This window comes from Ptychodera flava, chromosome 17, assembly GCF_041260155.1.
Source record: "Ptychodera flava strain L36383 chromosome 17, AS_Pfla_20210202, whole genome shotgun sequence".
Classification (NCBI taxonomy): Eukaryota; Metazoa; Hemichordata; class Enteropneusta; family Ptychoderidae; genus Ptychodera; species Ptychodera flava.
The window spans coordinates 39,114,869-39,130,138 of record NC_091944.1 but is presented as its reverse complement, the minus strand read 5'-3'; the positions used below and the strand labels follow the sequence as shown (position 1 = coordinate 39,130,138).

Below are 15,270 nucleotides of genomic sequence, written 5' to 3'. Positions count from 1 at the left end.
GAGAAAAAAATTCCCCTGAAAATTAACATTCCCATGCAGAAACATACTGCAGTGGCCTTCTATTTGGTTTCCATCTCGCAGTACATAGAGTGAGATTTGGGGTCAATAGATAGGCTAAGCAGTCTGGGTAACCTTTAAAGGTATAAGTACTTGCCCTGTGTCCCCATCCCCGGAAACACCATGGCTGAAATTTCTCTGTCCCCGTTTTAAAAGTAGCTTCCCCACTCCTCGTTTTTCGCTAAGCCCTGTCCCCAGGACAATAAACCAATATCTGCCCTACTCGACAAAAAAACTAAAATTTGCTCCCCTGCCACCTAAAAATATGTCCCCTGCCCTAGTAGAATTAAAATTTCCCCTGCCCTAAAAAAATGCTTCCGGAATAGCTTTTTCGATGAATAGCTCCGTTGGCTGCACCTGCATATACCCTGTTCTCTTGACACCGACGTTCACGCAGACCAAGGAACAGATTCTTCTTGCTGCAGCATTACTCTGCAAGCTGTAGATTTCTGTAACTTGCGATAGTGTCGACTGGACTCCTGTAGGACCTCTGAAAATAAATGTTCTCGTCTTTGTTAGCGATGCCGTAGACTAGAGCCCGGTCATTTGATAGTGTGTGGGCGTATACGGGCGTACTCAAGTATGCTCGAGCAAATTCAAGAAAAGCATGATCAAATGTGATTTCAATACAACGTGTAAATGACTGTTCAATATTCACTGAGCAGATATTTAACTTAGATTATTTGACCTTTTATAGCGTGTTAGATTTGGTAACTGGGCATGCTTGTGACAGATCGGACGCATGCCGTTTTAGGGGTAGACCATTTGATATCCTGGGGGTCTAGAAGATTTTCAAAAAAAATATTCACAGCGAATGTCAATGAAAAAAATTCAGCCAGAGGGGACTTGGGAAAAAAGCTGTCTCATACTTCCCTAAAATACGTCGTGCAACCTACAAATTTCATCATTCAGTTGTATGTTTCGGCGCGCCCTTCGGGCGCGTAACTTTAATAATAATAAAACGAAAAAAAATCAGAGCCCCTGTTCCATGCGCGAAACTTTAATATGTCAGACATATTATTGCTCGAGCATACTTGAGTACGCCCGTATACGCCCACATATATATATATTGGACCGACTGATCCATTAGCTCAGTTGGTAGAGCATCCGTAATGTCTATGGGGGGTGTGGGTTCGAGTCCCGCATGGGTCACTTTTCATTCACCACTATATTTCATATAAAAAAATCGTATGGTGAGTCATTTCAAATTTACCCTTCTCTGGCTTTGCATCATTCATAAGATTGATCCTCATTACCAATAACTGATTCCTAAGTTGGTGACTTGTGTGCGAGGCCCTGTAGAATCCCGCGGGATCCTTAGGTTGAAAGGTTAGGTGATGAGTTTAGCCGCCTTACTCACCATCAACGCACAACGAATGAAAAGCCCCATCTAAGAGTCAGGACCGCCCACATTGGACCGACTGATCCATTAGCTCAGTTGGTAGAGCATCCGTAATGTCTACGGGGGGTGTGGGTTCGAGTCGTCCCGCATGGGTCACTTTTCATTCACCACTATATTTCATATATATATATATATATATATATATATATATATATATATATATATATATATATATATATATATATATATATATATATATATATATATATCAGAGATATCTGAGCGTTTGTTTAACTGTGTAGATTTGTCAGCATTGATACTGTGCAGCTTTTCTGACATAGAAAGTTTACATCGCTTGCTTATGCTAGAGTAACTCACCTTGGTCCTTACTTCTAAAGTTCCATACAAACTTTGACAACTCGGTATAGTTTTTGTATCTCTCGTTACGGAAAGATTGCATGTGGTTAATGTAGTGCGTTTTGAAGGTGTTATCAGTGAGGCCGATGTAAACTCTCTCTCTGCGTTATTCTTCGTTGATACTTTGGCCTTGTAAACCACGCCTTTGACTTGACAGTCACCTTGTAACCTCCACAAATGCAATAATCTCCACAAATGTAATATCAATCACAATTGTAATAAAATCAACCACAAATGTTATAAAATAGTCAACCATCAATGTAACAACCCGAAACCACAAATGTAATAAACAAATTAACCATAAATGTAATAAAACTCAACCATAAATGTTATAAACTTGAACTTGCATATGTGATCATTTGTTTATCAATGCCCTGAGTAAATAATAACTTTAATAAGACTAGTGTAATGTTATGAGGTTATTACGAAAATAACCCAAAGGATGCACGAGGACATTGGCGCAGCGTATCGCCCGACGCGAAGCGGAGGGCGATGCGCGACGCCAATGTCCAAGTGCATCCTTTGCGGTATTTTCGTAATAACCTTATTATTATACATCTTATATTCTTGACTGGGGCATCAAATTGTCAGAGTAATGACCGTTTTCGTGCAATGTCAACATTTTTTCTTCCGATTTATAGCGCCAGTGTGGAACGCTACCTCGGACGCGCTTCTGCAAGTTCTGGATAATGTGTGTGCACTACTCACATACTTTCAGAGCGCCAATGATGTAATTTGGATGAAACGATTTTTCTGTTTTATCAATCGATTAAAATGATGACGTTCAACGTCGTCTGCTGTAACTACCGATGGCGATGCCAGCTATGCCGTCAACAGCCGCTCATCAAAATTTACGAATGTATCGTGACCAAACAGGATTATTCGAAAAGATTAAAATCCTAGAATTGTGCAGTCAAGAAGCCATTGAAATTTTTAGTGTATATATGAAAGAATCGAATTTATATTTGATGATGTAACTAAAATTTATATGTAGGTGTTTCTTCCTGTTAGGCTATTCGGATTAGGAAAAGGAATTTAATAGTTCATGATATTCGTATGGGCATTTATCCGGCACTCTATTGGATAATCTACACATGTACAAGTATGCATGAGAGTTCATCCCCGAGTTAACCCGCAGACTTGCAGGTGCAGAAAGCTCGGAAAATCTATGGACCTTTACAAACGAGTGCGATGATTAGGATAAGACTTTCCGAAACTATCGTAAAGTTCTGCCATGATGCGGATTGATGCATTACCAAAAAGACAAATATAACTGCCAAGACTTTCATTTTGAATCTCAATGTATCTTTGTGTCGCATCTGCACTAGGCATCATGTGTAATTGATGTACTTATATGAGAAACATCCCCCTTGACATCAAAATTACCGCACACTACGATGTGCCATACATACATTCAGATAAACTGAGTTTGACTTAGTATCAAAAGAGTGTTTTGTGCTGCGTTATGTGGATTAGCATTTTTCCAAAGCACTTTTTTGTTACATGCATAAATCCCTGGTGTATTACTAATCCTATATCTTAATAATTTTGAGAATTTGCGCGTGAGATCGCTGAATGATCGATGACAATATCCTGATGGCGAAATCATTCTACGCGTATCGGACACTTAAACTTCCTCGTTTGCTTGTAGAAACACCGATAAATCAAACTGCTGCATGCCATCAATTTTCTTCATTAGTGCATAACTCGTGTGTATGGCATTTATAAAATATAGTTCTGCGCCAAAAGGCCTGAATAGATGATCAGGTGAAAAGTCAACTTGTGAAGTGCACATTCCATGCTCATTTAGCTGCGATATTTGATGAATACAACCTTTTGAAGACTCGTCATTCTAAAGTCTTTCTTTTTATCGGGGTACAAAAAAAAAGTCATGTTTTCCCATTTTTAGTAATCAAACTAGAAATCATCCATAGACATAGACACACAGACTACATGAAGTAACCCCTTCCTTGACGGGATAGACATTTGCCACACCGAATATTTTTGAAATTGCTACGTCCATCATTAATTTCCAATACGGTAACCATGGGTATGTATCTGGATGCAGACAAACATGTTGAGGCATTGCTATCTCTCTTGTTGCTGTTGTTAACCGCAAATATAGACTCATATAGGGACGTTTTTCACTTAATTATGGAACACGTGTCATTTTAAACATCGCGATTCATTGTTATCCCGTCTTATGTTTATGTCTGCTTTTGCAACGTTGTGATTATTTTAGTCAAGTCATCAACAGGCTGATTGGTCATTATAACATAGTATGGTTCCAAGTTATATTTAGAATGAATTTGGGATTAAAATAAACTATGTATTACCTGTTATGAGCAGCAGATGACGTTAAATTCAGCTGGAACATCTATTTAATTTATTGGTTGGTATACATCAATAAAGGCAACCTCGTTTTACAACACGCAACCAGCGCAGAACATCAATATCTTTGTGAATGATGGATAAAGAACGAGGTGAGAAATTATTCGGTGTTGCAAGTTCACTATAGGTGTATTAAAGCAGTAGTTAAAATGTTTATATCAACCAGGGCCACACCGATTGAAAAGACAATAACAACGTAGTTAGTAAGAGTAACTGGGAATTCATAAAGCTATCAGATTTCACGAACGTGAAGTAAAATTACATCTGGTTTTAAAGTAGTTTGCAGTATTTTTCCTCCCACAACTTCTCGTTATCAGCGACTAACAGGCGAATGTGAATTTCACGATTATATCGAATAGAGCTATAAACCACTTTTCCCCTCCTAAACGTTTGTGGCAAACTAATGTATTTCTCTTAGAGCTCTGATTCGCACAATTTAACCTGACGATGTAAACTTTTTCATATGGTTGATATGTAAAACTCGAATTAAGCTTCAGAACAAATTTCAATTTAATGACTGTTTACCTCTTCCAAAGTCATGACAAACTTTTATCTATACCATACATTCATGAGAATCGAGGAATAATTTGATCGCAGGCTGCAAGATGTTCCAGTCTTGCAACAATTAATACGTTGGAATGTGAGGTTTAAATGCAAAAGGACGGAAATACTGTAAATTTTAATATCATATACTTCTTCGAGTATTACGTTCAGTTGTTGTTAACTTGACAAGCACAGTGATGCATATGGGGACATATGGCGTCCACCAGAACCTGTCATTTGCCGTCACTCAGATGCGTAATTGCTTCGATCGCTGTATTTTATGTCCAAGCCAGACTGTAACCTTACATTAATGACTGACACATATTGTTTTACTTTTACTTTCTAAACCTTCCTATGCAAAGAAAAATATGCCCTTAGAAAGTCTGCGGATTTACAAATTTTTTAAGGCAGAATGCGCCTCTGGGACGGATAGTCGGACTCTCAAATTTATATAATTCTTTTCTGAATTACCACTTGTTGGGGCTCATTTTAAAGCTTTTGGAGAAAGAAAACTATAACTATCATAGTTTTACGAAAATACAAAATTTTATTTTCCCCTATAGAGTTAACAAAAGAAAGGCAGCCATTTTGAATTTCAAATATCGCAAAATGTTGGGTAATTTGATTCGCTAGTTCCAAACTTTGCACTGTGGGCCCCCTTATTTTTGTTGATTTGGTAAGAGAATGGTTGAAAGTTTGATTCAGGAAAGTTTGAGTAAAAGTTCAAGTCTTTCACTTTCGAGGCGCATTCTACCTAAGAAATTAAAAGTGCAATTCAGCAAACGAGTCCCGATTGATTAATTGTTAGCAGCCAATACCTTGCAGTCATGATCAATAATTTCTCAGTAAAAGTATATTATGACAACGTTGATTTGTATTTTTTGAACGAGTGGCTAGGCTTTATTGCAGTCATTTTTATTCTGTTGCCTGAAAGAGACATGGGCAGGTAATTAGCACTGGCACTCAGCTTGTGTACTCTTATCCCTGTTACACTTGAATTGAATAAATTGCCTTCTGTTAAATGGTCTGTGATCACCCAAATACGATGCTTTACAATAGACATAGAAATATAGTCAAGCATTGGTCGATATGTTAGGAAGGCTTCATTCACAAATACTGAAGAGCTGGAGGTAATAAGGGGGTTTTGAAAGTTTTGAGAGAGGTAGCGGTGGATTTGAACGGTATGCACTGGTTGTAGTGGGTCTGAAAATATTATGGATCCGTGTTTGTTACAGTTTCATATTCCATGGTTCGGAAGGTAACTCAATAAAAAATGTCATTGATGCCTTCAATGTTGATGATAATAATTAAAGAAATTCTGAAATCATTTTCTAGCTTTTTATGACTTACATTTTCAAAAATACTATAAAATAGTATAAAGTCATTGAATTTTCATTAGAAAAATATCGGACAAGTAGATCTTGTAACAGGGACAAAAGTTGCAACTACTGATAATCGATATTTATTTTCAATGTAACAACTACACCTGTATGATTTCTTGCTATCGCTCTACAGCATACTGAAACACACAATATTCAACTTGTCATCAAAGTTAATGTCTATACTATTGATTAAATTAGAGTCATTTGTCAACTATACAAATGCAGTATACACATGCACTGGCTATGTTGACAAGCTGAATACTGGACAGTTCAACATGTTTAGGCAGTAGAACAAGAACGCAGTTAATGTACTGACTGAAAATACTGCCAAAATTATCGAAGTGAAAAGAGTCTCTGCTCCTGTGCATGTCAACAAAATAATAATAATAACAAAATAATAATAATAATAATAATAATAATAATAATAATAATAATAATAATAATAGTAATAATAGCAATAATAGCAATAATAGTAATAATACAGCCCTGCATATATGTGATGGAAATAATTTTTGTCAGCAACTTTTATCAAATGAAGATCAGTGTGCTGCAGTATGCACAACAAGCAATCCACTGGTGTTGTAGCCCTTACCAGTCCCTTTAATTCTTTCAGCGATTGCATAAAGGTACAGGACAAGCCAAATTTTCAAACGACTGTATTGGAAATTCTATATACAGTAATGTACTATCGGCAGTATAAAAATAGAGAGAAGTATTGCCACTGGGACCCTTCCACACACCCGTGCAACAGTCTAATTTAATTCCTATATGGCTCCGTGTATTTGTCATTTTGAAACGAATAAATCGTCCATAGAGAATTACCAAGATATGGATGATCTGCTTTATCTTATTTTTTTCTCAACATTTTATACTGTGTATCAACATAATTTTCTTATACTTAAACCTCTTAAATCATGTTGAAATGCTTCAATCTTGTTTACACGCTAAGAGTATAAATGTGCAGCAGTGTTACTGTAATATTGACAGTTCAATTTATGTCCGCACATAAATGCAACTGCCAGCAATGTTATTGTTCGTAAATACACGCAGGTTGTGTTGATAAGCTGTTTGATAAACATGTTTCAACATGTTAGGGTGTAAAACAAGAAATTAGAGTTGATACGAAAAACAAAAATACCTCGAAATGGATATCAAAATTTGAGTTTTATATTGCTGGCTTAATAAATGTTTGGTCATATGATATTAGGGATTAACGAATTCAAATTTCAATCCCACCCCGACCCACTCGGTATTTGTGAATGCAACCTAAGGTGTTCATTTTAACGAGTTACTCAGTAACGTGTTAAAGTACAGACATACAACGGGAATCGATAAACTTTGTGTAAAAATTATACCTTGATGATGGCTTTTTTGTTTTGATGCTCTGAAATATGTTGCGAAATCGATGGCAATGATTGACCTCTCTTGAACTTCTCGACGTATTCATTCGGTATTGGTTGAGAAAGCAGTAACGGCGACAGTGCCACTTATTGATGTTATTTCTCAACATGGGGCCATACCTTACTACGAGAGGGATTGTGAAAAATCTTCATCATTAAGAGTTTCAATAATAAGCCGCCAGAATATGTTTCTACAATTTTGGAAGGTTTATTGTAAACAATATTACGTACAACTGTTACAGTAACAGTAACACAATGGATTACGAGAAAATAACGGGTTCTTGCTGTTTTATAAAAGATGCGAACCCTTCGGAATAGTCGTGTCGTTCGTCAAACTTCCAATCAGCGTTTTTTGAGCGCCACACCGCTCGGTTGTTTTCGGTGATTATAATTTCCTACGTATCCACGAAAGAATTCTTGATGTGGTAGCCATGCAGCCAGCTTATGGGCCGACTCGCAGCGATTTCGAAGCTGTTATCCAATTGGTTGGCAGAATCGTACCGTTATAATGAAATAATACAAATAAACTCCCTAAGTTGCTGTGAATAGTGACAATCGACCAATCAGATATAACCTTGCAAACACGCTGCGAGTCAGCAGCAGCTTATTGCTAACGAAATATGTTCTCAGAACTCCCCTATGTGGAATTAACAATCCAGAAATGAACTTTGTGCACTGATGAGGGACGAGGTTTGTGAAACGTAACGTGAGTACAATCGGTAACCTAAAATTGTAGGCGATGTGTTTTCATCTATAGTACCAAAATGATATTTTAAAGGTATTTACACAGAGAAGTGATGCTTTTCTTTCCTGACTCGCCTAAATAGTCTTAAAACTCGTTTGTACAAATTGACAATTCACGTTTGACTTAATAAGGCGTTATTAATGCGTAAAAACCGAAACCTATACGGAACATCATTTCTCGATGGTAATAACAGATCGAGAGCACATGTGTCCCTTGTCTATGCTTTATTTTTTAGCTGTATTGTGGGATTTAGTTGATGATTGATAGTAGTTCCAAATGTAGTTTCAGTGCCTGCGTTGTAAATCTCGCCAGAGCGTACATCTGTTCTACCATGATGAACTGTCGACTGTGTACTGCAAGCAGACTACATGGAAAACGCCACGGCAACCAATTTTGTTGTGAGAGGTTTTGATGATAATATTCTTAAATGCTGTTCTTGTTGGTAAAATGTTCTCAACATTAAATTCAGTTGTCAAAAATTGTGAGTAAAAAAGCTATAACTTGACTGTTCTATTCCGTTTTCTCAGCTGTTATCAAAATCTCAGAGGTATGCTGAAGGTCGGAATTTCAAATACAACTATTTTCTATCCATACTGGTTCCTGTGAATGCTCAGTACATGAGACCTGAATATCAAAGCAAAATGTATTTGTGCTTTAAATATTCACTCAGTATGTTTTCGAAAAGGATGGAGCTTTGTACCGTTTTGTGTCAGAGTCCAATGCCAGGCAATTCAAATGTATATGAGAGAGCTTTGATTTTTACGGTCAAGTAACGTTTGTTGTTGATAGGTAATCCCATCATCTGCTGTCCCTGATGTGCTACGTAATAATAGTATCATGAAAATTCATTTCTAAATGCCTTCAGGATAACCACAATTGATGGAAGAGAATAGAGAAAAAATGTCATGAAGAACATATAAGTTTGGAAAGAAGTAGATAAAATGCGCCTAAAATGGTTAATTTACATCATGGATGATAACATTACCTGTAGCCTACAAATTAAAATCCAAGGAAGGGAATCCGTTTGGTTGTGTCTTAACATTTTCTTATAGAGGACGACAAAACACGCTAAAAACATAAATGTAAAAATCATACATGAAACATTCTTATGAGCAAATACATTTGAGACTGCAAACAAAACCAAAGCAACTGGATGTGTTTTATGTGGGCAAAATATGAATACTAGGGTGATAGCATGTGTAATAAACACGGCAATCCCATTATGTATCGAAAAAACCTGAATTTGTAAACCAAATTTCAGTAATTTGAACGAGTGATGTCCAAAATGAGGGTTTTTGATTACATGTCAGGGAAGTAAAACAAATCAGACAATATTGCCGATGTCATATTGTAAAATGCCTTATGTTTGTCCGCCGACATACCTACGTACAGAGATAAATAGACAGTCGTCTAACGGACGTTCATGAAACCTGAAAGCTGCAGCTACCGTCTGTCCTTCTACAAATTTGAATACAAAAGAGTAGACATGGAGTGTTTTACGTTGTTTGCTGCTCCGCTTTGTACCATGTTAGGGAGAGTAAAACTGGCAAGTATGAGGGTAAAAACTAAAATAAAATCACTGTAGAATATTTTCAAACGCTTTAGTGTGGCAAATCATAAAAAATCAGACTGCTGCTCATGCCCGCCCATATGCGCGATAGACTACATACCATAAATTTCTCTGCTGTGACATAAGAAACGGTTAAATCACCCGTGCATGCGCACATCAACTTTAAACTATGCCCTTTTCCGCTCAATTATATCTTGCAGGTAAATGTTGTTAACTTAGTCGTCCATGCCTAGAGTGACGAACTTCTTATCTGTTATCAATCAGACGCCGAGCGATCCCTGAACTCTCGAAAAAGTCAGAACCATCCCCGCCAGAGGGTTGTGAGCTTGATCCGGAAGATACCAAGAAGAGCCAGATAGTGCGCCCTCTTACATTCAAACAAACGAGACCGTCGAGGATTGACATAATTGTGGTTCGATATTGACTGCACATCATTTACTCTACTCCAGCAGTAGAAGCGGCACAAGGTATTCAACACCCATCACCTGTTTCTTCGTGTCTGCCAAGACCTGATATGGAATCCCCAAAGAAATCTGTTATGGCATGTGTGTTATTGATTGTACTTATGTACAGGTGAGTGGCGCATTCCAAACATATGAAAATACTGTCTGCGACTGATAAACGTCTCCAATTTTCATCTGGAACCGAGCACATTTCATGTTCTATACATGCGTATTATAAACTAAACTGTCGATAACCCACCTGGATATAAAGCTCGATGCCTGTGCGATATACTGAATGAATGTACTGATCATTATTTTGTTTATGTACCGAGGAAACCCTAAAGATGCGATTCAAGGAAAAAAATATTTCAGGACTTTTTTCAACCGACTGTGAATTTGCAAATTTCACAAGAGAAAAACGCTATCAGAACCGTGTAACCCGGACATCTTTGACATGTACAACTACGGTGCAATTAGGCTTTAGATATTGAGATATTTAGGATGCATAATAACAATACACATCCTGTAGAGATGCTTGGTCACATGTGCAATTCATCTTTGTTCACTTTGAACCAAATGTGCGTTAGATGGCCCTTCCTCAACTTGCCGTAGCGCAATCGCGATGACAACGGCAATTTAATGATTTTTGTGAACAATAGACACCTTACACAATTCATGAATAAATAAATGCTGCGTAAAATAATCTCGCCATATCTGAATAAGGAGCGATTAATACAACCTAGAATTGCTGACAAAGAAGCTGTTCACAAATCGAAAGACTATCTTGTCACATAGATGGCGGAGAATGAATTCAAACTGAATGAATTTCCTTGTGTTCTATGTGTTTCTAAAGACCAATAAATAGAATGCAAAACAAGACTGATTCGATGCAACAAATGATGATTCATTTTCATAGAATTTCGAAAACACGATAGTATATTTAACGACAAGCCTAGGCAAGTATGTGATGGAAAATATGAGAAAATGAGTTTCAAAGCAAAGCCATTGCTTGTACGTATACTCGCGATTTCTAATACGATGAGATGACTTCGGATTCGTCACCAGGACATTTACCATTGCGTCATCTAGTCAGGTAGTGTAAGAATGCAGTGTAGAAATGTACGTATGTTAATTTTCTAATTGATTTTTTTGTGAATTATGTTGTTCAGAGAGTTCACCTACTCCAACTTAAAGTGAACAGGTAATCGGCTGGCGCTGTCCTTGTGTCTACTGTTATTCTGAAGTTATTTTCGTTAATGAAGGAAGGTCATCGACACAGAATGTTGATTCTCTCGAAAAAACCTTCAATATTGTACTTGAATTGACATTCCTTTATGGTCTGTGTGGTGACGTCTTTGTGACAATTAAAATGTCTATATTTTAATCGAATGATATCAACGCCGAGCCAAAATTAATTCCACGGCAACCACCATGCATCAATTGTGTCCAATATAACGCCCAGACCACTTTAATTAGACTAATAGAGTAATTGCAACAACATGGAATATGTTTGTCTCATACAATACGATTTCACGGATCACCTGCATTGACAAGCATACAATCTGAAAAACTCAATAATTTGCATGTAAAGCGGCTTAGGCAAATTTTTAATAGGTCAAATTTTGTGTGTTCAACATCAACAAAAGTGTTGAAAAAGAAGTTTGTATCATGCAGACAATTTTCCCACAAAGTAAATAATTATAAACACGCTGTATGGGTTTGATGAGTATGGGCATTTAAAAGGGATCCTTAAAGTCATCGATATAAAGTCGTATCATTACTTTAATTGATACTGAACGTGGCAGGCTCACCAGGCCTAATGACATAAATTGATTACAAGTAAATTAATAGCATATGCGTTTCTTGTTCACAAACCACAAGACTATATTAATTAGATTCCTTCAAACTGTTTCAATTGAATGGTGCTATATATGAAAATGATGACAAAAAGCACGGGTCAAGAGCAATAAAATTTTAAATATTATGTCCACATCAGTTCGTCACTGCCTAGTGTAAGAGCAATTATCGTTTCATTTACCATTCATCCTATTTCGTTTCAACAGTCCCTTTGATCTCAATGAAAGGTGATACTTAAGCAAAACACAAAGCAAGACACACATACATATATACATACATACATACATACACACATACATACATACATACATACATACATACATACATACATACATACATACATACATACATACATGCATACATGCATGCAAGCATGCATGCATGCATGCATGCATGCTTGCATGCATGCAGACAGACAGACAGACAGACAGACAGACAGACACATACATACATACATACATACATACATACATACATACATACATACATACATACATACATACATACATACATACATACATACATACATACATACATACATACATACATACATACATGCATGCAGGCATGCACGCGCGCGCGCACACACACACGCAAGCACGCATGCACGTACGCACGCACGCACACACACAAATACATTTTATAGTGATGGATGTTATAAGCGATTAAACCTTCGATATAGTAAATGTATTTTTGTACCATGACAGCTGTAATTGGGAGTAATTAATGCCCTTTACGCCTTTGTGTTATCGACAGAGTGATGGTGTTACTGAAAGTGAGCTACACTCTTATGAGATACGGCACTTATAGTGTTCATATGCATCGAACAGGATTCGATGCTAATTGGTCTAATATCGTACGGGATATACGTACTCACTGCTCTTGGCATTGTGAATGATTTGGTACTCAACGATAGAAGTATCGTTTTACTGATTTCTCAAGGCTATGTATATTGTGCGTTATTGGCGCATGAATTCGTCCGCGAATAACCGAGTCTTAAGTCTCTACATGTCCTGTAATGCACATTTGAATTTTAAGGGGACAAATTGTAAAACCAATAATTTTGAAATCAAAGTTCCAAATACAAGAGGTAGTATAAGAAGACGTGAATTTCGTAAAGTTTTATCTTGCACTTCAATATACTAAGGGAGCTATGTATGGAAGTGATGGCTCGTGGGATACGTGATAAGCTTCCTATTAATCAAGGAGAATGTCAGTTAGCCTTTCAAAGAAGTGAAGAAGCTACGCCTAACGATAATCTAACACTCAGCCAGATGGCTGTACAGAATTTAATGATAAATTTTCACAAATTAGGTGTGGAAATAACTATAACAATTAACGTGGCGTCAATAGTGATGGATGCACACGGCAGGAGTACAGTGAAAGAAAAGAATTGGTTCAACCCTACATTGTGTCTGTGGCAATTAACCTAAAACGTTGTATGTGAAGGACGAACTTTCATCTCATCGCCAATTGAAAATAAGCGAGTTAAAAATGAATGAGGAAAAAAATGAATAATCAATAAATTGAACAGCGGATTCTATGTTAAAATGTTGCTGCGTGCTCTCGGTGTGTTGATAGCAGCCAAGTATACGGTATCATTCCCATGTCAACAACATTTTTTTGCGCGCTTTTGTTATCTCTCCTCCCATTTGCGCCTTTTAAGCTTAATAAAATCGCAGCATTAAGTCAGAATACTAGAATGAAGGTCTTTAACTTCGTTTCTGTTTTCAACGCCTCTGACGACAAGAAACAGACATATGGAAGAAATGATGTCGGTTTCGTATTTGAAAAGGTACAAACGAAACACAAAGATGGCGTTACGCACTTCACGACGATCTTAATCGTTTTGGGTGAGATCATCGTAGTACAGGATCTTTTACCATACAACTGAATTCATGTAGAATTATCCGTCACCAGTCAAGTGACGGCGCTGTGAATTGAATCTGTTTGTTGTCTTTTATCAATTTTCCGAAAACAATAAACTAAAGTACGTTAAAATCAGAATTTAACGTTAGGAACAACTTCAGTGGTACGATAAATATAAAATATACCTAGTTTAGTTGGGGGGGGGGGGCTCATTTCGATAATAAAGAATTATTGGACAATGTAGTGGAAATACTAAAATATTCAAGTAGGGTATATGTGTTAAACGATTGCATGTCTATGTCTTCGAACACTTACGAGAGAAAGTAGAAATGATGTTTACCTTTTTGAGTGATCGATTTCAATCTCCGTTTTGTGAGAATGTACATACAAGTCAGTATGATTTACTATCGCTGATTAAAGCCCAGATATGAAAGTCTTATAAAATCGTACATGGGGCAGGCCGACATTATAGTAGATGTTATCCACAAAAATCGAATTGAACAACGTTCATTCTAATATTTATGGCACTAAGTCTATAACCCTTATAATGTAGTTGGACTTTGTCTATTAATGACCAAACCACTTCAAAGGTCCGAAATTTTAATTCCAGCAAAGCTAAACCAAAGTAACGTCGTTCTTAGAATTGCTGAACCCAAAACCGAACACTAGCTGTATTCATGGCCTGTTATCGAAGGGATAATGCCACCATAGCTTCATTCTATTTCGGATGAACAGTATCAACACAGCTGCACTCAGTATAAATCAAATTTTAGAACAATGCTGTCAGCAGAAAGTATTAAGTCTTAGCTCTCCACTCTGACGGTCACTCCTTATTCCATACATTAACATATCGTTCCATATTTGACTACAAAGCAATTTTCTCGGAAAGAGGAATTTATTAAATGTTTTGCGACGTCCGTTCATTGTGCTTTCACGTCACGTTCTTATTGTGAACTTTTTTGATGGAATACATTTTATATCTACTCCTGTTAAAATTGCATTGACGCCAAGTCTAACTTCGAGTGAAAGATATTAATCGCTTTCACAATGATGTTAGGCCCCTGTTTTACTCCCAAATACATATTTAATTTGTAAATTAATCATATATTATGACATAGAATACACAATCTGAAATATATGATATCGTCTGATAACGAAATCATTAAATTCAATATGAGATACCCATCTACATCGCAGAAATGTGTGAAAACAGAAACCTAACTTATACAGAACAGAAACCTAACTTATAATATA

At 36.8% G+C, this 15,270-nt stretch overlaps 1 protein-coding gene across 1 annotated transcript in view; it reads left to right on the top strand.

Moving 5' to 3' along the window:
* Positions 1–10,047: 10,047 nt before the first annotated feature.
* The window catches only part of LOC139116297 (glycine receptor subunit alpha-3-like), a 199,300-nt gene continuing 194,077 nt past the window's right edge, over positions 10,048–15,270 (top strand). Inside the window, exon 1 of the mRNA XM_070678921.1 lies at positions 10,048–10,420. Within this exon, the coding sequence (XP_070535022.1) occupies positions 10,362–10,420 (59 nt within the window). The 5' untranslated portion in view covers positions 10,048–10,361. The remainder of the gene's footprint in view (positions 10,421–15,270) is intronic.